Source organism: Mesoplodon bidens, assembly GCF_964165515.1.
Source record: "Mesoplodon bidens genome assembly, chromosome: 4".
In the NCBI taxonomy this organism is placed as follows: domain Eukaryota; kingdom Metazoa; phylum Chordata; class Mammalia; order Artiodactyla; family Ziphiidae; genus Mesoplodon; species Mesoplodon bidens.
This window is the reverse complement of record NC_138160.1, coordinates 53,606,451-53,633,994: the sequence shown is the minus strand read 5'-3', so window position 1 is coordinate 53,633,994 and position 27,544 is coordinate 53,606,451. Positions and strand designations below refer to the sequence as shown.

The window sequence follows — 27,544 nt, the reverse complement described above, 5'->3', positions numbered from 1 at the left end:
ATCTTATTGCAGTCTTTATTTGAACTTCCCTGACTTAATGAGGTTAAACATCTTTACATATGTTTAATTGCCATTTGTGTTTCATCTGAAATACCTTTCATGTCATCTGCCCATTTTTCTATTGGGATATTTGTCTTTTTTACTGATTACAGTGGCTCTTTATATATCCTAGATACTAATGCTTTGCTAGTTTCTTTCTTTTTTTTTTTTTTGCGGTGCGCGGGCCTCTCACTGTTGTGACCTCTCCCGTTGTGGAGCACAGGCTCCGGACGCACAGGCTCAGCGGCCATGGCTCATGGGGCCCAGCCGCTCCACGGCACGTGGGATCTTCCCGGACTGGGGCACGAACCCGTGTCCCCTGCATCGGCAGGCGGACTCTCAACCACTGCGCCAGCAGGGAAGCACTAGTTTCATATTTTGTAAATTTCTTTTTTTTTAGTATTTGAGTATTTTTTTTTGTATTAGTGTCTTTTTACTTTATTAATAAAAGTTCTTTATTTTAATGTAGTCATGTTTATCAGCCTTATATTTTATAGTTAGCACTTCTGGTGTCTTGTTTAAGAAATACTTCCCTGATCAGATGTCATAAAGGTATATTTCTATATAAACTCCCAGAAGCTTTAAAGTTTAATTTTTTAAGACTTTAATCCATTAAGGATTGTTTTTCATTTAGTTGTGAAGAGCAATCCAGTATTTTTTACCCCACATGGATAACCCATGTCCTTGCATCAATTACTGAAGGCCTACTTTTTGGATCTGTCACCGTTTCTCACTCTGGTTTGAAGAACATTTACTAAGTGTTTACTGTACTTTGTACCAGGCACTCTGCCAGAGATGCAAAATAGAATCAAATGTGACACCTCCCTCCCTTGAGGGTTTTAATGTAAAGTCTACATGATTTCTGGCAAGCATTTACCAGCCACTTCTATGGCTCCTGGAAAGTTACCATTTCTGAGCCTCAGTTTCTCTACTAATAAAAAGGGATACTTCACAAGATTGGTATAAAAGTTAACTTAGATAACTATATTGCTATACAAATGTAAAGTAGTATTACTAGCCACACTTGGGAATGAGGTAGGAAGACTATAGCACACTGATTAGTCTCATGTTCTACTATGATTTCATCTATCCATTTAGTCAACAAATTGCTTATTTTAAAGGTTTTGAAACATGACTGCAAATCAGATGATACTTCCTAGACTGTGATGTGGTGCCCCTTGAATCCGGGTATATCATAGCGACTAGTCCATCAGTATGGTATTGCAGAAGTGATGTTACATGACTTCTGAGACAGGTCATAAAATGCAATGCAGCTTCTGTGTAGTTTATTGTAACATCCGCGTTGAAGCCCTCTGTCTCCGTGAAAGAAGTCCTACCACCCTGATGCTGTCATGCTGTGAGGAAGTCCAAATTAGCTACATAAAGACACTACATGGACGTGCCCTAGGGGGACACGAAGACAGAGATACTTGGTTAGCCTCTACATGCTCCAGCTCCAGCCACCACTGCCTGAAACCACACGCAAGACCCCAGAGCTGCCCAACTAATACCTTCCTGAATTCCTGATCCACAGAAACTATGAGAGAAGATAAAATGATTGTTGCTATGTTCAGCCACTAAGTTTTAGAGTTACACATTGTACATCAACAGATAACTAGGATGTTTACTGAGCACAGATTTTGCCGTAAAGAACTGTGAAAAGTAATTTCACATTTCTATTCATCAATATTAAGTGAAAAGTAACATAAGAGCTAAAATAACATTTTATATCTAATTAAGATAATACATTTGATTATTGCCTACATTGGTGGTATCTTGAGACCTCCATATTATTCAGAGCACCCTCATTTTAGGAGAGCATGCCTGAAATTGATGACTGTACATAAATTTAAAATCCTATTACCCAGCCTAAGGAAGCCTTCATGTATTATATCATGGTAGCCCTATTTTATTTACGGTGTTACAGGAAAAATTAAATACAAGATTTAGATATATCTAACTTTGTCCTTTATGACAAAGGAATGGGATGAGGTTTACCATCTATTAAAGTGTCCAACTCTAGCAGAAAACTGATTCTAATAGTTCTAGATTTTAAAAAATACTGACTAAAAAATGTAACTATTTGTCAAGGAAGGTATTTAAATTCACCAAATAAGCTCCAATTCATAAACAAACAAAATAGTTATTTTTTAAATTATTTTGATGTAGCCTTAACATTCTAAATGCCCCTGAAATTGTTCACACAATAATCCACATGTATGAGAATAAACTCCTGTGGAAAGAGGAAAAATTATGGAACTAAATCTGAAACTATTATAAATTAATATAATAAAACACTGAAGTGAATCAGCTCAAGTAAATGAACAAATCTGATAAATGCACTGGTTTTTATGATGTCACTTACAGTGTGCTAGGCTGCCGTCTCGTCTACTATGCAGGCAGCAATTTGTTCCCAAATTTAGTGGGATCAGAGGCCAATATATACAAAAATTAAAAGTATAACAGGGCTTCCCTGGTGGCGCAGTGGTTGAGAGTCCGCCTGCCGATGCAGGGGACACGGGTTCGTGCCCCAGTCCGGGAAGATCCCACATGCCGTGGAGCGGCTGGGCCCGTGAGCCATGGCTGCTGAGCCTGCGCGTCCGGAGCCTGTGCTTCGCAATGGGAGAGACCACAACAATGAGAGGCCCACATACCGCAAAAAAAAAAAAAAAAAAAAAAAAAAGTATAACAAAGAAATCTAAAGTGACAAACCTCCCATATCTTGATAACATTTGTAAGAATCAGAAACGGTGGAAAAGTAACAAAAACATTAGACTCAATAACATTAAGATTGCAATACCTTTTTGAGGCTAGAAAATCCCAAATGAGAACTTAGAAGTCAGGATGAAAAAAGAATTAATCAAAGGAGATTAGAAATGTGGGGGAAAAGCTCTATAGTACATATATAATATCCAGATAGAAAAGAAATTAGATTGTTTTGGGATGAAATAAAAATAGGAGACTATAAGGGCCATGATTTGAATTGTACAGAATAACAGCTGAAGCTAAAAGTTGAAAAGAGAACAATTTAATTAGCAAAAAATAGTCAGTTATTTTAATTTGTTATTTTTATAGTGCCAAAGATGAACAATTATGAACCATAATAGATGAACATAAATTAAGGGTGAAAAATGTTTGTCTGACATGAGAAAATAGGCAGCATGTACGTCTTACATGTCTAAATAAATAAAGTCTGGATTACATATTCTACAGTGAGTTACAAATAAAACATTTGAAATAAAACTGCTTTTTATTTCAATTCCTGTCATAACTTGCTAAAAAGAACACAAATTTTGAGATTTTGCATATACGACGTGCAAAATTAAACAAAAATGCCTAGGATTGTAAAACACTGGTTGTTTTCCAAACAAATTGCTGAGTTTCATGAAAATAAAAGTTCAAAGCAAAGACACGATGAAAATGCTAGGAAGCAAACCAACATCGTTGATGAAAAGACCCGAAATACTCAAGGCAGACCCACTTAGAGCTTTCTTAATCCATAATTTCTGTAAGTCCTGAAAAATGTAAGGATGACAAATAGGAATGTCTCTGGCATGCAGCATCAACAGTATGTCATCAGTATTATGGCCAAAACCACATGATATTTATAGATATCTCAACTCCATTTGCTTCTAGTTGATCTGATCTAATATAAACCTTGCAAAATTTTGAAAATTCAAAGAGGTTTTTACATCAAACCATTAAGTTCATGATGGCTAAAAAGCCTTAGATTTATGGATGTACACTCTTTTAATACTTGGTCTTAAAAATTTTAAGTGAATGTAATTAGTAACTTAACATAAACCTAAGTGATATAACACTATGTTGTGTCCACTATCATAATAATTAGAAACAAAATCTACGAACATTCAAATACTTTTTATCATTGGTCAAAGGTTTTTACTTCTTTATTGTCAGTTTTTTTTTCCTTTTAAAGGGAATTGTAAGATCATTTACCTTTAAATGAACAATTCTCAGAAAGATATCTTCTCTCATGCTCATCTCGATATCAAAACGAGAAAGTCTTTTGTCTGCTTCTGTACTTGCTGCTCGTACTTCTTTGTCAGAGGAGACGTGCTGGGGAAAGTCTAGCATGGTTCGTTCCACTGTTAACAGAGGAAAAAACCATAAGGACACATTAAGTCAGTATTAAGCAAAATACCTCGTACCTAGATGAATGATTACCCGAATATAAGTTTTTCATTACATACTTCCCATAAAGGCTCCTAGGGCTATCAAGAAACAGCATCTAACACAGGACTTGGCTATTCCTGGTGCATTGTTAGGAACAATAAAGGTGTACACTGAGTACTTACCAAAGGATGTTTAGTGTGCAATTTATTAACTGGGAATGTAGAAGAAAAAAGATGTAGTCCTTTTTAAAAAAATTTTATTGGAGTATAGTTGATTTACAATGTTGTGTTAGTTTCAGGTGTATAGCAAAGTGAATCAGTTACACATGTACATATATCCACTCTTTTTTAGATTCTTTTCCCATATAGGTCATTACAGAGTACTGAGTAGCGTTCCCTGTGCTATACAGTAGGCTCTTATTAGTTATCTATTTTATATATAGTAGGGTGTATATGTAAATCCCAATATCCCAATTTAAAAGATGTAGTTCTTGAGGACTTCCCTGGTGGTCCAGTGGTTGAGACTCTGTGCTTCTATGGCCGGGGGTATGGGTTCGATCCCTGGTCGGGGAACTAAGATCCTGAATGCTGAGTGGTATGGCCAAAAATAAAGAAAAGAAAAGAAAAGATGTATTGATAGTTCTTATACTGAGACATTTTATAGTCTGGGAGTCGGGGGTAGGGAACAGTACATGAAAAGATAACAATACAGGACAGAGCAGCTTAGCTGTCAAATGAATGGGACAGAAACTCAAAGTCTGCAATACCGAGGGCTGGGGCATTATGCCATGCCTTATGGAGAAGGCTGGATCTTAGAGGATGGGCGGGGTGAGAGGAAGAGCTCAGTTGGGGACTGGAGAAGTAGAGACTGAAAGCATGGGGACTGGCAAACAAACAGGATGTTTAAGAAACAAGCAGGCCAATTTAGTGGGATGGGGCTTGTTTAGAAAAGAAGTTCTTAACCTTTATGACAGACTCCTTAGAAAATCTAATCCAAGTCATGGACCCTCCCCCAAATGCAAACATTCATACAAATATAAAAAGCTGCATACAATTTCATAATTCTCAGAAATCTCAGTGGACATATTCAGTAAGCAGCTGAATACTGGGGCTATTCTTATTAAATGATGGTAGTAATGTCATCTGCTCTTATTTTCACATATCAAAGTTAGTTGCTGGGTTTTTCAAACATTTGCATTTTGACTTTAATTAGGCAAAAATCTGATGTCAGTGAAATAATCCATACTACAGCAAAAAAAAAAAATCAGTATGGTTTATAACCATAGTTGTGGTTATGCTGTGACAATGAATACATTTTAATTTTACTATCTTTAGCACTTTGAAGGTATTATAAATAGGTAACATTTACACATGTGATATATGGTAGACAGTAAAGCTATCCTTTACATACCACGGAATTGTCCAGTTAAACAAGCTACCTTATGCATATCAGTCCTCTTAAAACATTGTCACAAAGAAAGCTGTAAAAAAATTGCCACAAATCAATAAATTCATAGTGTGTTTTTAAAAAAATCAAATTAGGGCCTCCCTGGTGGCGCAGTGGTTGAGAGTCCGCCTGCCGATGCAGGGGATACGGGTTCGTGCCCCGGTCTGGGAGGATCCCATATGCCGCGGAGCGGCTGGGCCCGTGAGCCATGGCCGCTGGGCCTGCGCATCCGGAGCCTGTGCTCCGCAACGGGAGAGGCCACAACAGTGAGAGGCCCGCATACCGCAAAAAAAAAAAAAAAAAAGAAAAAAAAAATCAAATTAGATAATTATTTTAGGATTTAATATATCATTTTTGTCCCTTGATTAAAGAAAGAATAGAATGTAAGATTTAACATTTAATACATAGAGCACTTGTTTAAGTGAGTTAACTAGATAGTCACAATTTCTGTTTACTTTTAAAAATTAGCTCAAAAAGATATTAAGAAGGAATCAAAATTGCTCAAGAACTTAAATGAGCAGAACAAAATGCAGGAGTCTAAAACTGGAAACATATTCTTAAACAAACAATAATATTGAAAACCATTTCCTTCCTTACTTTGCCACAAAGACCTGGAACCAGACTTATGTTCTCACTGCCAAACTATAAACAGTGCTGATGCCCGGTACCTGACACTGGACAAATGGGGTTTTAACAGCTACTGCAGGAGGCTGAGAACATACACAGATAAGAGAAAGTTAGTCTTTAAAAATCTATTCCGAAACTTAAACATTTTTATGATTAACCCATAAAGATAAATTTACAGGAGAGGAAGAAAAAATATCACAAAACTAAAGGTATATTTAAAAGATGTATGATTGGGAGAAAAAACAGAATTTAAGATAATTCTGCTTTAAAGATTTTTTCCCCACCTTGTTTTACATTTGCTAAATGCATAAGCTACTAGGCTGGCACACCGTCTTAGTCATAAGTGACTGAAGAAGTGAGTATGTGAACCAAGGACAAACCACATACAGGGTGGGAGATGCACACGAAATTGCCTGCTGGGAAAGCTCTGCTGAATGGGGACTGCCTCCATTCCTTTGACTTTAACTACAAGACCAACCAGACTTTTTTTACTGAAGAGTTTAAGCTCAAGGCTTGTAGAAAGATTTAGTGGCTATTAATGAGAGTGAAGCAGTTGGTAGTAAGAGACAGAAAGTGAAACAGAAATGCAGAGAAAAAAGAAAGTAGCCAAGTCCCTATTATGGTGGGACATAGGGTAGGGAACTCTTGGTGGGGAAAAAGAGATGACTAGGTCACTAGGGCTGTGCAGGATTTTGGACAACCTTCCAAATTCCAGAATCCATACAAATGCTTATGATAATTCAGTTCTACAGACAACCTATGTTCTTATAATGCCTGGCTACACAGCCAAGGTTGTTTAGCCATAATTATCCTACAAAATATATCCAGTTCTTTGAGAAAACTGGCATGAATCTTCATTCCTTACAACTCAAAGGGTTTAATACTTATATTATTAAAATAATATATTTTAAGTGTAGGAAATATGGAAAATAGAGAAAAGCATGAAGAGAAAATGAAAAATCAACTATAAACCTGAAAAAAAAATGAATGGCTGCTTCCAAATAACACACTGTTCTTTGAGAAAGATCACTTAAAATATCAAAGTTATCTCAGCTCCGTTATCAATTGTTCTGAAAGTCTTCTTTGGATCATTTATCTTTGTGATCATTGTTTTAAACCATATATTGGCATTTAGACAGGTGGGACAGATGCACAATATCTTTAAAAATACAAATGTATAAAAATGCACCCATTATACCCCTACTGAAATATTAATGATAAAGAAACTCAATTTAATGTGTTCATTTTTATAATAACTTTAAAGAATTCATGTTTAACTAAAAGTGATCTATAAATCACAAAAAAACTATAAACCTAGTACCAAAAATATTGGCCATTATTAAAATTTGTTTTCTTTCTCTGTCCTTTTAATGTTATTAAATACTTCTCCTAAACATGATTTTAATGGCTACATAATGTTACAGAGAGTGAATGTACCATAATTTATCTAGGTATTCTACTTGTTGACACTTAGGGGTTGTTTCCAAGCTTTTGCTATGATAGAGTACCTGTTTATACATAAGTTTATACATGATTTTTCCTATATCTGATTATTTCCTTAGATTATGCCTAGATGTGGAATTAATTACGGGGCTAGGGTATGAACTTCTTAAAAGTTTTGATATATATTGCTCTCCAGAAAGCAGTTGTAATGAGAGTGTACATTTTACAGCACCTCTGCCACATAATAAAATTTTTTAACTCAGGTAATATAAATAATTCTAAGTAATTATGAATCATTAATCATTTAAGCAACTACAAATCATTATGTAAAAATCAACGTCTTGTAAAACTGGAAAATGAATTGCCAAGACAGGAAGCATAAAATGGTTTATGATGCCCACAAAATGAAATATTGATGTGCTTTTGCATCCTACCCACCTATATACTTCACTTCTACATCTGCCAGTGCCTGCAAACAGTTCTCGTAAGTTACTTCCTCAATGTCAAGCATTGCAATAGCATCGTACACCTGTTTGGTCTGTGCAATGAGCTCCTCAGTTCTTGTTTTAATTTGCTCTGGTGAAAGATCCCATCTTAAAACATTTCTGCCAGCTGCAGTATAGGAAGACATTGACTGAAGAGGAGACATCACTTCTTTTCTTAAAGTCATTCTGAATAAAATCCTGGAACCACCAATTCTACGAAGAATCAGAAAAAAGATAAAAATCAGGCATTTTTTTGGTGCAAAGTCAACACACAAATGTGTATTATCTAATTAAATTTTAAAGTAAAAAGAACTTTTTACTAAAATTGAGCAAATTTCTTTCAGATGAATACACATGCACAAAACTAAATGCTCTTTACTTTCTTGTTTTCTTGAATAGTTACAGAGTTAATGGAATTTGGACTTTCCAAACACTAAATTGCTTATGGAATTAAATCATATAGAGAAATAAAGTTAGGTGTCAAAGACATAATAATTGTCCTTTATAAATTAAACCAGTAATCTTTCTTACTTAAACTTTTTTCCTGTGCTAATATCCACCTACTATGTATGTAGAATCAATATTTTGATATTCAGCAAGGAAACATTTCCAAAATTCTTTCTATATTGAACAACAACTTAAAAAATGTTTTACCAAAATTTCATGTAAATCAACTATGGCAATTTGAAGTTAAGACTTAAAAAATAAAATCTGGTATAGCTATGGTATTATCCTAAAAGATAAAGGAATGGGGCTTCCCTGGTGGCGCAGTGGTTGAGAGTCTGCCTGCCAATGTAGGGGACACGGGTTCGTGCCCCGGTCCGGGAGGATCCCGCATGCCGCGGAGCGGCTGGTCCCGTGGGCCATGGCCGCTGGGCCTGCGCGTCTGGAGCCTGTGCTCCGCAACGGGAGAGGCCGCAACAGTGAGAGGCCCGCGTACCGCAAAAAAAAAAAAAGAAAAGAAAAAAAAAAGATAAAGGAATGATACCAACCCTTTACCCACTTAAAACACTGAAACTAAAAACTGATGCCATATGTGTATGCCATATATTATATAATATATAATTCTAGAACTTATAAAAATATTATAATTAATAGCTAACATTTATTGTGTTTAGGCACTGTACTAATTACTTTCCATTTATTAACTCAGTCCCTACAACAATGCTATGAGACAGATACTGTGGTTATTTCCATTTAGCCAAAGAAGTAACTAAAACACAGAGAAGTTAAGTAACTTGCCCAAGGTCACACAGCTGGCTACATGGTGGGAACTAGGATTAAAAACCAGGTAGTACAGATCCAGAACCCACTCTCTTAACCACAATACTAAACTTAATTCCTATTACCTTACAAGACCCCAAAACAACCATAGGCAGGACAATATTCCCTTTTAACAGATGATGCAGCTGAGACTCAGAGAGGCTAAGTGACTTGTTTAATGTCATTTGTTCAACACATATTTATGAGCATGCACTGTGTCTGGTCATTGTGACAGGCACGAAGGATAAAAAGGCAAATTGACTGGGACCCTGCTATTTATATCACGGAGAAGACTAATTGATAAACGGGCAATTGTATTGCATTGAGATGAGTGCCATGATAGGGTAAACAGGGAGAACTCTGAAAGAGCACAGAAGGAGCTTTTCCAGAAAGATTTTCTAGAAGGAACAGTGAGCAAGCCAAGATCTGAACAATGTGCAGAAATTATCCAAAGGTCAAAGGTTGTAAGGAAAGAAAAATCTGAAAAAGTTAAGTAGGGACTAGAGGATGAAGAGCCTTGGGAATCATTTGAGTTCAAACCTACTCTGAAGGCAATGACAGAGCCACTGAAGGGTTTTAATCAGGTGAGAGATGAGAAAAGACATGCATTTTAAAGAAATCACTCAAATTATAGTGAGTTGAAATGTTTAGAAAAGAGAGATCATTCCCAGAGAGAAGCTATAATGGTAACTGGGGCATAATATTATGGTATACCTAACTAGAAAATAGGGGGAATTGGAGTGATTTAGTAGATATTCACTAAGAAGAATCAATATGACTTGGTACTGAATGGATGTCGGGAGGAGGTGAGATACTCAAGGATGATGTCCAGGCTTCTGTCTTGGAATTGGAGGGATGGACAGAGGCTCTGTCGCTAAAACAGGGACTCAGATGAAGGAGGAGGCTCTCTGGTGGGACAAAGGGAAATTCAGTTTTGGACGTGCCAAGTCTGAAGCGGCTGTAGCACATGTTAGTGGAATTCATTACTAGTAAATGTAATTGGAGGAGACTTCCCTGGTGGTCCAGTGGTTAAGAATCGGTCTCGCAATGCAGGGGATGCTGGTTCAATCCCTGGCTAGGGAACTAAGATCCCAGATGCCGTGGGGCAACTAAGCCCGCGTGGCGCAACACAGAGCCCGTGTGCTGCAACTAAGACCTGACGCAACCAAAAAAAAAAAAAAATAGATAGATATTTTAAAAAATGTAATTGGAATTACATGGGTGGTTGAACTAGCCTGAGGGAATTTGCAGAGTGAGAACAGAAGAACAACCGAGCTCTAACTCTAGTTTAACCATTGAGGTAGAAAGAAAACCAAGTAGGTTGGGTTCTAGGAATTGTGAAAAGTAAGCACTGAAAAAGGGAGTGAATAACAGTATGAAATGTTGTACAAATCTCAAGAAAGACACAAGAGTCTCTGTTGAATTCAGCAACAGGAACGTCACTGATGACTGGCAAGAGAAGTGTTAGGGGGGTGGTAGAAGTGCAAGTCATATTACTACGATCGAGGGCTATGGAGATGGTAAAGAACTGGAGAGAGTGCACCTCAGCAACTCTCCATAGAGCTGGCTGGGAAAACAAGGAGAGCTAACGCAGTATAAGAGGCTGAGACATACAAGGGTGCATTTTTAACATAGGAGAAGTCAGAATACTGACCCCCTTTAACTGTCTCTCCACAATAACTGATACTGTCTATGTGAAACATACTGGTTGATGGTTATACTCAAGGCTGGCAGACTATTTTCCAATGTATTTCCACATTTCTCCTTCAACCAGTTGAGTTATATATTCACCAAGAGTCACGTTTAATTGCTCCAAAACCTGTTTATGCTTACTATACTCATTTCCTTGTATTTTATAACAATTTTTTTATTGGAGTATAATTGCTTTACAATGTTGTGTTAGTTTCTGCTGTACAATGAAATGAATCAGCTATATGTATACCTGTATCCCCTCCCTCTTGGACCTCCCTCCCCACCCCCATCCCACCCATCTAGGTCATCACAGGTCACTGAGCTGAGCTCCCTGTGCTATACAGCAGGTTGCCACTTGCTATCTATTTTACACATGGTAGTGTATTTATGTCAAACCTAATCTCCCAATTCATCCCACCCTACTCTTCCCCCTGGGTCCTCATGTCTGTTCTCTATGTCTGTGTTTCTATTCCTGCCCTGCAGATAGGTTCATCTGTAGCATTTTTCTAGATTCCACATATATGCATTAATATACAATATTTGTTTTTCCTGACATTTCACTCTGCATGACAAACTCATCTCTACATTCATAGAGATGTGGATGAAGGTCCATCCACATCTCTACGAATGACCCAATTTCGCTCCTTTTTATGGCTAAGTAATATTTCATTATATATATGTACTACATCTTCTTTATCCACTCATCTGTTGATGGACATTTAGGCTGTTTCCATGTCCTGGCTATTGTAAATAGTGCTGCAATGAACATTGGGTACATGTGTCCTTTTGAATTATGGTTTTCTCAGGGTGTATGACCAGTAGTGGGATTGTTGAGTCATATGGTAGTTCTATTTTTAGTTTTTTAAGGAACTTCCATACTGTTCTCCACAGTGGCTGTATCAATTTACATTCCCACCAACAATGCAAGAGGGTTCCCTTTTCTCCACACCCTCTGCAGCATTTATTTTTCGTAGATTTTTTGATGAGGGCCATTCTGACAAGTGTGAGGTGTAGTTTTGATCTGCATTTCTCTAATAATTAGTGATGTTGAGCAGCTTTCCATGTGCCTCTTGGCCATCTGTATGTCTTCTTCCGTGAAATGTCTATTTAGGTCTTCTGCCCATTTTTTGTTTGGGTTGTTGTTTTGGTATTGAGCTGCATGAGCTGTTTGTATATTTCGGAGATTAATCCTTTGTCTGTTGATTAGTTTGTAAATATTTGCTCCCATTCTGAGGGTTCTCTGTCTTGTTTATAGTTTCCTTTGCTGTGCAAAAGTCATTAGGTCCCATTTGCTTATTTTTGTTTTTATTTTCATTTCTATAGGAGGTGGTTCATAAAAGATCTTGCTGAGATTTATGTTAAAGAATGTTTTTCCTATGTTTTCCTCTAAGAGTTTTACATTTAGGTCTTGAATCCATTTTGAGTTTATTTTTGTGTATGGTGTTAGGGAGTGCTCTAATTTCATTCTTTTACATGTAGTTGTCCAGTTTTCCCAGAACCACTTATTGAAGAAGCTTTCTTTTCTCCATTGTATGTTCTTGCCTCCTTTGTTATAGATTAGGTGACCATAGGTGTGTGGGTTTATCTCTGGGTTTTCTATCCTGTACCATGGATCTATATTTCTGTTTTTGTACCAGTATCCTACTGCCTTGATTACTGTAACTTTGTAGTATAGTCTGAAGTCAGGGAGCCTGATTCCTCCAGCTCCATTTTTCTTTCTCAAGATTGCTTTTGCTATTAGGGGTACTTTGTGTTTCCATACAATTGTAAAATTTTTTGTTTTAATTCTGTGAAAAATGCCATTGGTAAATTGATAGGGATTGCACTGAACCTGTAGAGTGCTTTGGGTAGTTTAGTCATTTTTACAATATTGATTCTTCCATCCAGGAACATGGCATATCTCTCCATCTGTTTGTCATCTTTGATTTCTTTCATCAGTGTTTTATAGTTTCCTGAGTACAGGTCTTTTGCCTCTTTAGGTAGGTTTATTCTTACATAAGGTATTTTATTTATTCCTCCTTAGGTATTTTATCTTTTTTTTGAAATGGTAAATGGGATTGTTTCCTTAATTTCTCTTTCTGATCTTTTGTTTTTAGTGTATAGGAATGCAAGAGATTTCTGTTTGTTAATTTTGTATCCTGCAACCTTACCAACTTCATTGGTTAGCTCTAGTAGTTTTCTAGTGGCATCCTTAAATTTTTCTATGTATAGTATCATGTCATCTGCAAACAGTGACAGTTTTACTTCTTCTTTTCCAATTTGTATTCCTGTTATTTCTTTTTCTGCTCTGATTGCCGTGGATAGGACTTCCAAAACTATGTTGAATAATAGTGGCGAGAATGGACATCCTTGTCTTGATGTTCCTGATCTTAGAGGAAATGCTTTGAGTTTTTCACCATTGAGAATGATGTCTGCTGTAGGTTTGTCATACATGGCCTTTATTATGCTGAGGTAGATTCCCTCTATGCCCACTTTCTGGAGAGTCTTTTATCATAAATCGGTGTTGAATTCTGTCAAAAGCCTTTTCTGCATCTGTTGAGATGACCATATGGTTTTTATTCTTTAACTTGTTAATATGGTGTATCACATTGATTGATTTGTGTATGCTGAATAATCCTTGCATTCCTGGGATACATCTCACTTGATCATGGTGTATGACCTTTATAATGTGTTGTTGGTTTCTGTTTGCTAGTATTTTGTTGAGGAATAAATAATTGAGGGATTGTGGGAATAAATAATTATTCCCACAATCCCTCATGGATACACAGAACTGAGGCCTTAAACAAGGAGTCAGCCATGACTATGATTGGTTGGGCTTCCAAGGAAGTTGCAGTACAGGTGAAGGGACAGGCCATGGGATTACTGAGGTAAGGAACAGCAAGAGGGAGACTGATGAATAAAACATAAGACTTCTGCATCTCAATACCCTGTTCTTTTCACCACTCCTCTTAGTACAAACCAAATACTATGAACAAATTTTCATTATTGTTAAACAGCTTTAAAAGAAAATTATGTCAAACATTTCACTGATAAGATGACCTCCACTGGTTTTCATTTACTTCTGAACATTTATCAAAAGGTTGAGTGTTTGGCCACAGCACACCTCAGTTAAACTGATAAAGATGTCAGCAGCAAAAAACAAAACAAAACAAAACAAAAAGATGTCAGCAGCTCTACCTTGGCTGAACAGCTATATCAATAATCACCCTTGCACAGTTTCTACTGCAACTAATATAAAGCTACCCCTTCCTTAAGGTAGTATTATTTCCTAAATGTAGAAGGGGTAAGAAGAAAGGAACAGAAGTTAGAAATCATGATTTCATGGGTCAACAGAACACATGAAAATTTTTATCTTATACTTTCTTTTCTTGCCTTCTGGGATTTTGTCTTAATTCCTTTCAGGATTTATAATTCTTGTTACCAAAGAAAAGAAATAGAGACAGAAGGATTCCCTTATACTTCTAACTAAAACATTTTGATCTATTGAGAATTTTTCTCCCTGCACTGTCTCTGCTTTTCCTCTTCCACAGTTTTTTTTGCTGAGTACCCCTTCTTTTCCCCTTTATTATGATTTCAAGCTCATTCAGTACTTCGGATGCTGGTACACTGATCTCTTCCTCCCCTTCAGTGTCTCTGCAGCCCTGGAGAACTGCACTTGGGTGGGAAAACCAGTGCACCTGCAGTCATTCTAGCAACTGTGCTTGTACCCTTGAGAATCTGGTGAGGATTTTTTTATTGACTTTTTGCAACTGAGAGCTACAAAATTTGAAAGCAGGCAATACACCATGATCTTGTCTTTCTCTACAGGAGTTATTACATGCAATTATGTGAACATGAAAATCTAGATTAAATCTGAGATTCCTACTGTCTGATTAAACTCTAGGCTTTTTTCCCCCCTACAAACTCCCAGGCTCTCTATTATTTCAGTCCCACTACACCTTCATTTTCTCCTGTCTTTAAAGCACTTTCAACACACAACTCTGAATTTCTAACCAAGAAATAATACAGAATACCCTACTAGAATTGACAAGAAGATGCATTTGTTAGGGTTCTAGTCTCCTATGCCCAAAAACCAAATAAAGTATTTAGGCAAAGAAAGCAAGTAGTACAGATTTTGACTGAGATCACCAGGCTAAAGAATTTCGTTTGGACAAATGAGCATGCTACAGTTACTGTGAGTTAATTAGTGTCCTAAAACTTTAGCAAAACATTTTATGGAATGTACTTTCAGAAATGTTCTGATTTGCTGGATTCATTTTCTTTTGAAGCATAGTTTAAAGGCCTCCAAGTCCTCCCATCAAGGCGTCTTTGACCGTGCCAGTTCATACAGATCTGAGCTTCTATCACCTTTTATCTGTGCCATTCATTTTAGACATTTAAATTACTGTCATCCACCTGTCCAACTGGTTTGTGTATGCCAAATCAGACTAGGACTTGTCCAGCACGATAACCATTGTACATACCTTGTGTCACAATCCTAGCACATTGCTGAGCAAATAGAAGATGCTTTATGTATTTGAAATGAGATGGTATTGACGTGGCTAAAACATTACCGCAACACCATCTCCCTTCATCATCACAAATAAACATCCATACAGGAAAGTGTGTTTTATTAGGGTCAGGACTAGAGTGAAACTCCACTATGTAAAATGTCACAACTTCCATTTCCCCAGACTTTACATTTAATCCATGCTCCCATCCTTTCCCTATAGTGTTACTGTGTTGTAGTACACATCTTGCATGACATTTCCTGAAATTTGCCCCAATTCTTTAAAATACTTGGCAAATACTCCTAGTATTTACTTTGGAACTAATGTTACTCTACAAGCTATGAAGGCTGCATTTCATCAACCCCTTCGACTGGAATTTCTATACGTTTCTTTTAGTTATTTCTCATCTGGCTATTTTGTCAGAACCATTTCTTTTTAATCTTGATCCCTACTGGTCACAAAGTTGTCATTTTCAGCCACTGATTTAACTAAATCGCCCCTCTCCTTACAATTTACAGGCCACAGCTCAAGTCCAGGCTCCTTTCATCAGAGCACACGGGGCTCCTTAATTTTGGATTTCACCAGTGCCAAAGTCCAGCCATGCACCTCCCCAAGGCTCACCTGTTCTTTTAGGCACTTAGCCTACTTCTACCTTGAAGCCTCCAGCCAAGCAGCACTTTATCCACTACATCTATGCTTTCTAATACAGTAGCCACCTGTGGTTATTTAAATTTAAAGTAAATAAAATTAAAAATTCAGTTCTTCAGTTGCACTAGGCACATTTCAAATACTCAACAGCCACCATGGCAAGTGGCTCCCATAGTGGACAGCACAGACAGAGAACATTACCATCACTGTAGAAAGTTCTAATCAACAGGGCTGCGCTAGATGATCTCATTGCAGGAATGAGATGTACGCCTGTATCCTCCTATGGGTATCCTTTCTCTTTTCCACTCACAAAGCAGTTCCCCTGTTGTCTTCTTTGGAGGGAAAAAGAACAGAGAAAGTGAGGAAGGGAGAACTCATTTTCTGAGTAGTTCCTATGTGCCAGGCAGTGTTAAAAACACTTATTTAATCCTAACAACCTTCTGAGAAATATGCCTGAGGAAGCACTATTTTTAAGAGCATCAGTGTACAAGAAAAGACTTTTAGTTCTTTCTACAAGAAGCAGGGCCAAAAGGTAATGACAATATCATTAAAATATAAAAAACACTTTTCTACAAGATTGTTTAAATTCCACAAATCCTTTATTTTTACAGCTGAGCATCAATCTTAATAAGCTGTGCTTACCAAGATAGAAAATTCAAGTTACAAAATTTTACCTGAAGGTTCTTGGTACTAGTCCCTCAACATATCAAACATATGTGAACTTACTGTTTTCTCTCTGCTGTAAGTGTCCTGTTATGTCTCACATTCCTGCCAAGGTCCCAAAGGTTAAAGCATCTCCAACTGGTGAACCCATCCCAGACTCCCAGTCTCTCTCCTGATACTCAAGTTTCTGTACATCCTCAACCTCTTCAGAGAACAGTCTATTCCACTGTCTTAATTGAAACCTGGATCGGTGCAGAACCCATTGCCTTCCCCAGGACGTGTGTTCATTCTCTCAAGCTCCTCATGCTACTGGGCCTTGTGACAGGGTGAACTTTCTCCTAGATCCCCAACACAGTTTCCAAATCATTACTGTGCTACAACCGTATTCCTCTGAGGCTGCTGCCTTCCTGCTATACTACTTGCTATTATCAATCAACCTCTTTGCCACCCCCTCACATTTATCAAGATTTCGCTCTACCTTCTTTTCCATCTTAAGCTCCAAAATCATCCTGGGAAGACTCTAAGGAGAGATGGATGAGCTATACCACTCCCTTAACTTCAGTTTCTTGACCTACTTCACTCCAAGAACCTTCATGCTTATTCTTCTTACCACCACTTGGAGATGCTCCTAAGAGATGATAAATTCTGATATTCTACTCTCTGATCACAACCTTCTATCTTTTCAGCTTCCATTTCTCTACTCCTATGATTCTTATTTTTCTATCTCCTTTAGACCTCAGGTCCTTTGATCCTTCTCTTTCCTCACTCTACTAGGCATCTCCTGTAGCTCCCCTTAGACCTGGGAAATTACTGCACTTTAGAGGGGCTCACTTTGGCCCTCCTGCATCTGCACTCTGATCAAAAGAGCTGAGAGGAGGTGCCCATGCAGAGCCTCACACCTGCTGACCACACAACCATGCTTTGAGTACCCAGGATCCCAGAATCCCTTGCTCAAATGGCTCCCAGAGCCTATGCGGGTCTCTTCCCTGGGTCAGTCCTCCAGAGGTTGAACTGTACCATTGGTGTGTACATCTCTTGGACTGAGGGGTGGTCATAGGTAGGAGAGGGTGTGGTTGGAGCTTGGACTTACAGGTGGAGATACCCATGCACATGTGAGGCCCCTCAAGGTAGAGGAGGGAGCCTGGGTGGTCTTCCAATTGGACTGTTCTCCCACGTTGCACAAATGTCAAAGCAAGCCTCATCCATCAACCCAACATCCTTCACTAAAACCCCAACTGCCCTGCTCCTAGTCCTTCTGCTATATCCACCTTAAACACCTCTGCCCAGGACCATTTTAACCAGCCACCTTCCCTATTTTTGCATCCAGATTTCTGAACAGGGCTATGGATTTTGATGTTATTATATCATAGTCTCTAATTTGAGCTGAACTCTCAAGGCTTCAGGAGATCCATCCATGAAGGTCTGCCTCCCATTTCCCACACCAATTACTTCAAACCATGACCAGCCTCCCCAAATTTCTCCTCTCACTGTCACTAGCTGACCTTGCTGCCTACATTACTGAGGCTATCAGAAAGAAATTCCCTCAACTTGCCACCTACAAACATAGCTACATCTGTATCATCTTCTCCTCTGTACTCCTAACTAGTATAATGGGTACGTTGTTCAAAGCCAATTTCTCACTCTGTGCTTGGGTTCTATCCCATATTCTCCAGGACATGACTCTGAAATATTATCTCTTTTAGTAGAATCTTAAATGTCTCATTTATTGCTTCTTTATACACATATACATGCTTGAGCACTTAGGTTTCTTCATCTAAAGAAAACAAAATCTTCCTTGATACTGGGTGCCCCACTAGAAAACACCCCATTTCTCCCCTTTCCTTCATCCCCCAGATTTTTCAGAGTGTTCTAGCCAGTCCTTGCTGTCTTCATGTCCTCAACTCTCTTTGACTCTTCAACCTCCTTCAGTCTGGGTCCTGGCTCATAAAAGATGAAAACTGCTCTCAGCAGGGTCCCCCATGATTTCTAATAAGCCCAACTGACATTCTTCAGTACTTACCTATCCTGACTTTTTGTGATATTTGAGTGTTGCAATTCCTTCTTTTTTTACTCCCTCTGTTTTGGAATTTTTTTCTCCCTTAGCTTCTGTGATAATGATACCTCTTTTCATTCTATGTCTCTGGCTGCATCTTTACAATCTCCATCATCTGCTCTTTTTTTTTTTTTTGCGGTATGTGGGCCTCTCACTGTTGTGGCCTCTCCCGTTGCGGAGCACAGGCTCCGGATGCACAGGCCCAGCGGCCATGGCTCACGGGCCCAGCCGCTCCGCGGCATGTGGGATCTTCCCAGACCGGGGCACGAACCCGTTTCCCCTGCATCGGCAGGCGGACTCTCAACCACTGCCCCACCAGGGAAGCCCCATCTGCTCTTTTTTTATCCTCTTCCTTACGATTCTTTAGTGATCCTCAGGATTCAGTTCCATGCCCTCTTTTCTTCTCTTTTCATTTTGTACACACTTCCTGGGTATTCTGGTCCACTTGCATGGCTACATATGCCACCTGTAGCTAAAGACTTCCACATCTGTATCTCTAGCCCAAATCTCCTAAGCTTTAGACCCATATAACTAACCCTATTGGACAGCTCCACTTGGATGTCAATGGTCACATCAAACTCAGTATGTCTAAACTTAAAGTGACCATCTTCCTTATTTCCCAGAACCAAACCTGTCTTCCTCCTGTATTCCTTATCCCAGTGAAGATCACCAGTGTGCATTCAGTTGCCCAAGTCAAAAACCTAGGAGACCTTTCTGGATGCCTTCTGATCTATTTTCCAGAGTGCCTGCAGAGTAATCTTCCTGAAAGGTAAGTCTGATCATGGCACTCCTTCAGTGGCATAGTTCAGGATCAAGTTTTTTTTTTTTTTTTTTGGTATGCGGGCCTCTCACTATTGTGGCCTCTCCCGTTGCGGAGCACAGGCTCCGGACACGCAGGCTCAGCGGCCATGGTTCACGGGCCCAGCCACTCCGTGGCATGTGGGATCTTCCTGGACCGGGGCACGAACCCGTGTCCCCTGCATCGGCAGGCGGACTCTCAATCACTGCGCCACCAGGGAAGCTCCAGGATCAAGTTTTGACTTCACTGACTTCAGGATCAAGTTCAAGCTACTTAACATACAGGGCCCTCTGGATCTGGGCCTATTTTGCTGGCTTTCTCAATGCCACCTTTCTGCCCTCAAATCTATGCTCTGGGCATCAATAACTACTTTCACATCTCCCTAAAATTGTGAGGCTTTCTTCAGGCCTTTGCAGCATTTTCCCTCTCCCTGGAACACCTTTCTTCTTCCTTACCTGAGGAACATCACCTCTTTCATGTCTCACTTATCTTTCAAATCTCAGTTCAGACTTCATCTTCTCCAGGAAGGCTTCTTTGACTACCTCCAGCTGTTTCAGAAATTCTTTCTCTGTGCTACTGAACTATCCTACACGTACACTGACCAAAGCACTTATCACACTGAAGAGTATTCACCTACTTACTCAGCTGTGTCTCCAGTATACCCGGAGCAGGCACTGGGTTTTAGTGATATTTGTAGACCCTGAACCTAACATAGTTTGTGGTACATGTATATTTTAACTGTGACAAGTTTACCCAAAAAATTCCACTTAAAGTTATTTGTTTAATGCTTCTATTATCTACATGTCTAATACACAAGTAGTTCCATCTGAGAACATTTAACTTCCATGGAGCATTATACAGATCCCTGATCTGCAATGAGGGAATACAGACTGGACAGAATGGCATACATTGGATACTCAAGTATCCTGAATATTGCTAATAATTCTTCTTCTGAATGGACTGCTGCATTAGGTAATCAGACTCAGGAGTAGTGCTCACCAGTTATTGAGCCTCCCAGTTTGCATACTTATAGCCCCCTAACAAAGCTACGCATCTGGTATTTGAGCCACTAGTGTTCCAGACAACAGCTTTTTCATTTGTGGACCTTTTAACCTGACTTAGGATCAAACTGTTTTATGAACAGAATGCTCTGGAATTAAATGTCTTAGAATAAGTCAAATTTAACAGCAAACAGAGAATCACATTCTTAGCCAAGACTGTTTCTTTTAATGTTCTTTAGTAGAATTAATGTCCAGAAAGGTCATTCCAGCTTGGTTTCTAAGTTTATAGAAAATGTAATTAAAACATGATAAAATATATTTATATCTCTACTCATTCCCATCTTCTTTCTCTCAGTTTTAAAGAAAGATGTGTTCCCCAACCTATGGTCTTCAGCTTTGAGTCCTGTAATTTTCTCAGGTACTGACTACATTGCCTTGCCTATCACTAACTCTTCCACATCATTCCACCAAAAGTGCTCTGGCAAACGTCACTTTGTTATTTTCCTAGTCCTTCTTCCACTTTTCTGACCATTTCTTCTCAGTCTCCTTTGCTGGCTTCTCTTCCTGTACCCATTCAAAAAAGTTGGGTGTTTCCCATGAGTCCATCCAGATGTCAAGCTGGAACTCCAGACCCAGAGATATCTCAATTGCAACATGTTCAAAACTTGGTCTTTGTGCTTCCCTGGTGGCGCAGTGGTTGAGAGTCCACCTGCCGATGCAGGGGACACGGGTTCGTGCCCCGGTCCAGGAAGATCCCACATGCTGCGGAGCGGCTGGGCCTGTGAGCCACGGCCGCTGAGCCTGTGCGTCCGGAGCCTGCGCTCCGCAACGGGAGAGGCCACAACAGTGAGAGGCCCGTGTACCACAAACAAACAAACAAACAAAACTTGGTCTTTCTCATGACTTCCCAATCTCAGTTTACCACTGTTCACCTATGCTCCTAAACTAGAAAGTTGTCACACATATGAATGATGAGTATTATCATCACCCCTAAAATTTATTAACAGTCTATTAACGTGCCAGGCACTATACCAAGAGTTTACATCTATTTTCTTATTTAATCCTCCCAACAAGCCAAGAGGTAGGCATTATTAACACAATTTTACTGGGCAGAGAGAAGTAGCTTGCTCAAGGTCACACAGCAGGTATGGAGCTGGGATTTAAACCAAGACCTGACTACAGAGCCCACATTCTTTTTTTTTTTTTTTTTTTTTTTTTTGCGGTATGCGGGCCTCTCACTGTTGTGGCCTCTCTCGTTGCAGAGCACAGGCTCCGGACGCGCAGGCTCAGCGGCCATGGCTCACGGGCCCAGCCGCTCCACGGCATGTGGGATCTTCCCGGACCGTGGCACGAACCCGTGTCCCCTGCATTGGCAGGCGGACTCTCAACCACTGAGCCACGAGGGAAGCCCTACATTCTTAACTACTATGCTATATTCATGTTGCACCTAAATCCTAGAAAAGGGAAACATCAGATGTGTCACCAACTGCACCTCCCTGATCCTCCATCCCACTTGTAATGGGGAGAGAATAAGGTAGGTAGTTAAAGCATGAATACTGACATCACTAGTCTGATCTGTTGTCTATACCACTCCCTGAAGGATTGCTGCAAGGGCTGTGGAGAAATGCTCCACTTCAGCTTTCATCCAGCTCTGAAAAACAGGCCAGCTAGGCATGGCCACATTTTTTTTTTTTTATAGAACTTTTAAAAAAAATAAATTTATTTATTTATCTTTGGCTGCACTGGGTCTTCATTGCTGTGCATGGGCTTTCTCTAGTTGCGGCGAGTGGGGGCTTCTCACTGCGGTGGCTTCTCTTGTTGCGGAGCACGAGCTCTAGGTGTGTGGGCTTCAGTAGTTGTGGCGCATGGGCTCAGAAGTTATGTCTCATGGGCTCTAGAGCACAGGTTCAGTAGTTGTGGTGCACGGGCTTAGTTGTTCCACAGCACGTGGGATCTTACACAACCAGGGCTCGAACCCGTGTCCCCTGCATTAGCAGGTGGATTCTTAACCACTGTGCCACCAGGGAAACCCCAGGCAACAAATTATTTATGAATAAAGCAATGGGGAATTTAGAAGACACAGCAAGTAACTCTACCTTGGGGAGGTTCTTATATTTCTCTCACTCTGCACACACACACAACCTTAAAACTTGGTTCTCCTCTTTCTTTTATATTCTTTGTATAAAATACTTTATTATTATTATTATTACTACTATTATTAGCTGTCAGTAAACAGCTAACAGAATTGATCTAGAATAGCTTACTTTAATTTTATTTTGACTAGCGTTTGTGGAAGGTCTTCTAAGTATATTCCAGGAAATGTTACTCACATTAACTACTTCTAAACCCTTAAGTTCAATGTTTTAGTGTTCATATGTCAACCTGATCTATATAATCTGCATTGAAAATTTTTTAAATGAATGATACTTCTCCTGAAGAGCGTTTCGGTCTTTTTAAAAAAAACTCTGTTAGGAAAAAAGCACAAGTTTATTAATTAAGCCCCTACCATAGTACCTGGTACCCAGTTAATATCTGTTGAATGAATTAAAATTTCTGTGAATACTGAATGCCAGCCACAGGTTACTCGGAGATACACTAGGAAGGCTGAATGATCTGTTCTCCCAGGTCAGGGGAAGAATGAAGACATTCTTCTCATTCCACTAGAAAGTAAGTTCTTTGAGAATGCAGACTGTGTCTTAGTCATCTTTTTACTTGTTGGCAAATGTGGAAGGATGTATCAGCGCATAGCGTATATGTTGTAACTGTTGAATGAAGTATAAGGAAGCAATGAAAAATCTAAATTAGCCTGTCTTAGAATGACTATTAGTTTCGGCCCCAGACACTAATAAGGTGATAAAGCAATCAAGAGAAGGTGCTAAGACAATGAAGTTGTTAAAGAAAAGTAATTAAAGTGATATATCAAAGATACTCTGAGTCATGGATAGATTATCTACAGGACATGCTGGTACACTTAGAAAGCAAAGTACTACAATTTGACTGCTCTTGCTTCCACCTGCTGGTATAGGAAAGTAATTTTTAGATTGGGCAGAAAATGTTTAGCAGCTCTAGAAAGAAACCTTATGAAAAGACTGAACTTTCAAAGTGCTCTTGCCAAAGTTACACAGTACACTGCCCATAAACAGCCATTCACAAAAATGTACACCATGAACTCAGTTACAAACATATTGAGAACAGAGCAGATCTATCCTAAATGTGGAGACATTCCAGTGGCCTTTATTCTGAGTAGCCTCCAGGATCTGATAAAGCCAAAAGCATTACTCATTTTCTTTTATTGTGCCATCCCGTTTTGGTATTCACAAATGTAGCATTTAAATTGGATGACTGAAGTGACCAGTGCAACAATAATGGTCCTATCTTGGTCTTACACAGTGAAAACATACTATTTTGGAAACAGTACCACATAAAATCTCAGTTGTGCACAATTTCCTATATCAACAAGGCTTAAAAGTAGAATTAATTATATTATACAAAGGCTTCCCTAGGAATGAATGATTTACTTTCAACTCTTTCTTAAAATGTTAGTGACCCATTTAAAAAAGGAAAAAAGGCAATTTTATTTTGGATTTTGGAATGTAATAGAAGTAAGTTCTTGTTTCCAAATATCATTGCAAATAAATGAAAAGGGCCTCTTCAAAGTCATCTTTTCCAAGCAATAGAAATAAAAATTAAAAAATGTTAGAAAGAAACAGCTTAAGGGTTTTTTTAACGTCTTTATTGGAGTATAATTGCTTTACAATGGTGTGTTAGTTTCTGCTTCATAACATAGTGAATCTGTGTGACACTATAAATGTTTGTAATATTTCTACTCTTAATAAATAGAACTTTTAGGGCTTCCCTGGTGGCGCAGTGGTTAAGAATCCGCCTGCAAATGCTCGACCACAGATTCGAGCCCTGGTGGTCCGGGAAGATCCCACCTGTGGCGGAGCAACTAAGCCCACGAGCCACAACTACTGAAGCCCGTGCGCCTAGAGCCCGTGCTCCAGAACAAGAGAAGCCACTGCAATGAGAAGCCCGCGCACCGCAACGAAGAGTACCCCCTGCTCACCGCAACTAGAGAAAGCCAGCACGCAGCAACAAAGACCCAACACAGCCAAAAATAAATAAAAATAAATGTATAAAAAAAATAGAACTTTTACAAAAGGTTCATATCACAAAGTTATAAAGAATGAAGTAGAAAAATCTCAGGTTCTGAAAATAAGAAACAGAAGATAATAGTCTAATTGACTTGTATAGGACAAGTGGTTTAATAATTACAGGTTTAAAATAAAGTTATAATAAATGAACATGAACAGACTTCTTTTCTTAAATCCTTTAACTGGCTTAAGAAAAGCCACCTGAGACCACAGAGCACATAAAATCAAGCACTGTGTCACAAATGAAATCAAGACTTCTTCAATAATTCATTAGTGAAGGGTGTACTCACATACATGGAAAACCACAACTCAAAAAGACATTCCACTTTTATTTTTCTCTAGGCGGATGAATAAATTGCTTCTGGCACATTGAATTGGTGTTTGGGCATAATTTTCAGAATTGAAATGCTTAGTAAATTGCTCAGGAGAGAGACTTCTCTCCTCAGTACAGTATTTAATACTTAGCCTTTTTTTTGTTTTTTTGGGGTCATCTACGCATGGGTATTTTGTTGAGTGAATGATGATGCCCAAATCCTCTTCCTAGGCCTGGCTAATAAATAGTTTGCTTTTATTTTTAAAGACTGGTTCAACCACAAATGGGTGTTTATTATTTTTACATGTGACAATGGTATTGTGATTATTTTTGAAAAAAAAATTTTATATCTTAGAGCTATTTATATACCAAAATACTTATGATTAAAGTAGTATCAATAAAATGCTGGGCATATGTTTAAAAATAATTGGAGGATGAAGAGGTATATGAAAAGAGATTGGCCATGAGCTGGTAATTTTAAACCTATACTAATTTCATGACTTCTATTTGTGGCTGAAAATTTACATAATAAAAAGTAAAATTTTAAATTAAAAATAGCTCTAGTTGCTATTCTAAACTTAGACATGTGGTTTGAAAAACATAATAACTCAACATTAAAACAATACTCATGCTGACAAGCAGGTTAAAAGGGATAATAATGGAGCAAACCCCAAGGGAAAACTAGAGCACATGTAAGAAGAAGCTAGAAGAAACTACAGCACAAAATATATTTGACCAGTAAATGAAGGTTCATAAATTCACAGCTGGAAGGGGCCTAAGAAACCAGCTGGTTCAAATCCTTTAATTTAGGATGAAGCTCAGTGATGTTAAGTCAAGTAATTAACTATACTTCACTGCAGATACAGTGAATATTACATTATAAATGGATTATTAGAGAAGATTCAAAGTGATACTGCTTTCTAGTGTATCTAAAACTTGAGGCTGACAACTTTGGACACAGCTATCAGATGGCTGGCTTCCTACTTCATCTAGTTAATGAATGAGCTTCTAGTTGCTGTTTGGCCACTGCCACTACCATCAATAAAAACAGTGTCAAACATTTACACAGCAGGCACTGCTTTGCATATACTAACTCATTTAATCCTTTGAACAACACTGTGACAGAGACTCTATTTTATCTCCCTTTCTAGAAATGATGAAACTGAGGTACAGAGGGGTCAAATAACTTACCCAAGGTCACACAGCTATAAGTGGTAACTCCGGCAGTCTTGCTCTGGAGTCAATGCTGTTAAATAATAAATCACCAATCACACCATTCACTTTGGCAGTTCTGCCATTCTCTTCAAGTTGCCCACAGTTATTAACCTAACACCTTGTCAGTGACTGCTACTTTTCTTTACTCTTTCCTGTCCTTGTTGAGGTCCATGTGGCTCTGTGTTGACCCATGCCATATCCTGATCCTCCTGCTGGTCTGGCCAGCAATCCCTAGAAGCCAACTGTCATTTACTTATGTGAGAAATAAGTAAATCAACAGACTATGTGAGAAAGGAAAATAAGAATGACACCTTGTATTTAATTTACTTCAAGATGGTAAAAATGATTTCAAATTCTTTGACTGTCTGTATATCAGAAGGCTACTCTTTAAAGCAGAGAAGAGAGTTTCCTCACCGATAAAAGATAAAAGGCAGGTTTTAAAAACACTTCCTAACAAAGATGAAGGGTGAATAACTACCAACCTTAGGTCCTTGAGTTTTGGAAGTCACACTGAAAGCAAAGAAAAGCACCTACCTGAATATAATACAAAGTCATTTACACACTTATGAAGTGCTAATTATGTCCATGCACTGTGCTGTTTTTTTAATGCATTATCTCATTTAATCCTCATTGTATACATGAAGAAACCGAGGCAGAGAACGGTTGACAATCATGCCAGAGTCACACAACTAAGCAAGTGGCAGATCTGGGATGTGAACCAGGCAATCTTATTCCAGAGTCTGAAATCTTAACTATTTACTAAGCTGCTTCTTTCAACCCCCAAAAGTTATATTATTTTGTATAAGTCAAGCTGCTGCTTACCAACAGAACAACAGAGTTTCAGAACTGGAGGGTCTAGACTGAATCTTTCAACAGCAGCCCCACAAGACTTGGTGAGACGAGGGTGGGAGGAGAGAGGAAGTCTAAGATGACCACTTTTGGCTTTGCATGGATGTGAGTGATAGCTAGAGGGTTCAGGAGGAGAAGCAGATTAGAATGTTTCCTTCTTTTTCTTTTTTGGGGAGAGAGTGGGAAGACTGGGGGAAATTGGAGCATTATAGGCATTCAATTATAGACAT

At 38.7% G+C, this 27,544-nt stretch overlaps 1 protein-coding gene across 3 annotated transcripts in view; it reads right to left on the bottom strand.

The window, feature by feature from the left end:
- NLN (neurolysin) overlaps nucleotides 1–27,544 on the bottom strand; it is a 94,571-nt gene that overhangs the window by 50,159 nt on the left and 16,868 nt on the right. For 2 of the 3 annotated variants that reach the window (XM_081231534.1, XM_081231535.1), the window contains exons 2-3: nucleotides 8,128–8,387; nucleotides 3,997–4,145 (exon numbers count right to left, since the gene is read on the bottom strand). In XM_081231534.1, the coding sequence (XP_081087660.1) occupies nucleotides 3,997–4,145; nucleotides 8,128–8,387 (409 nt within the window). Of the gene's footprint in view, nucleotides 1–3,996; nucleotides 4,146–8,127; nucleotides 8,388–27,544 lie in introns of those variants that run through there. The other variant, XM_081231536.1, reaches the window with a different exon arrangement.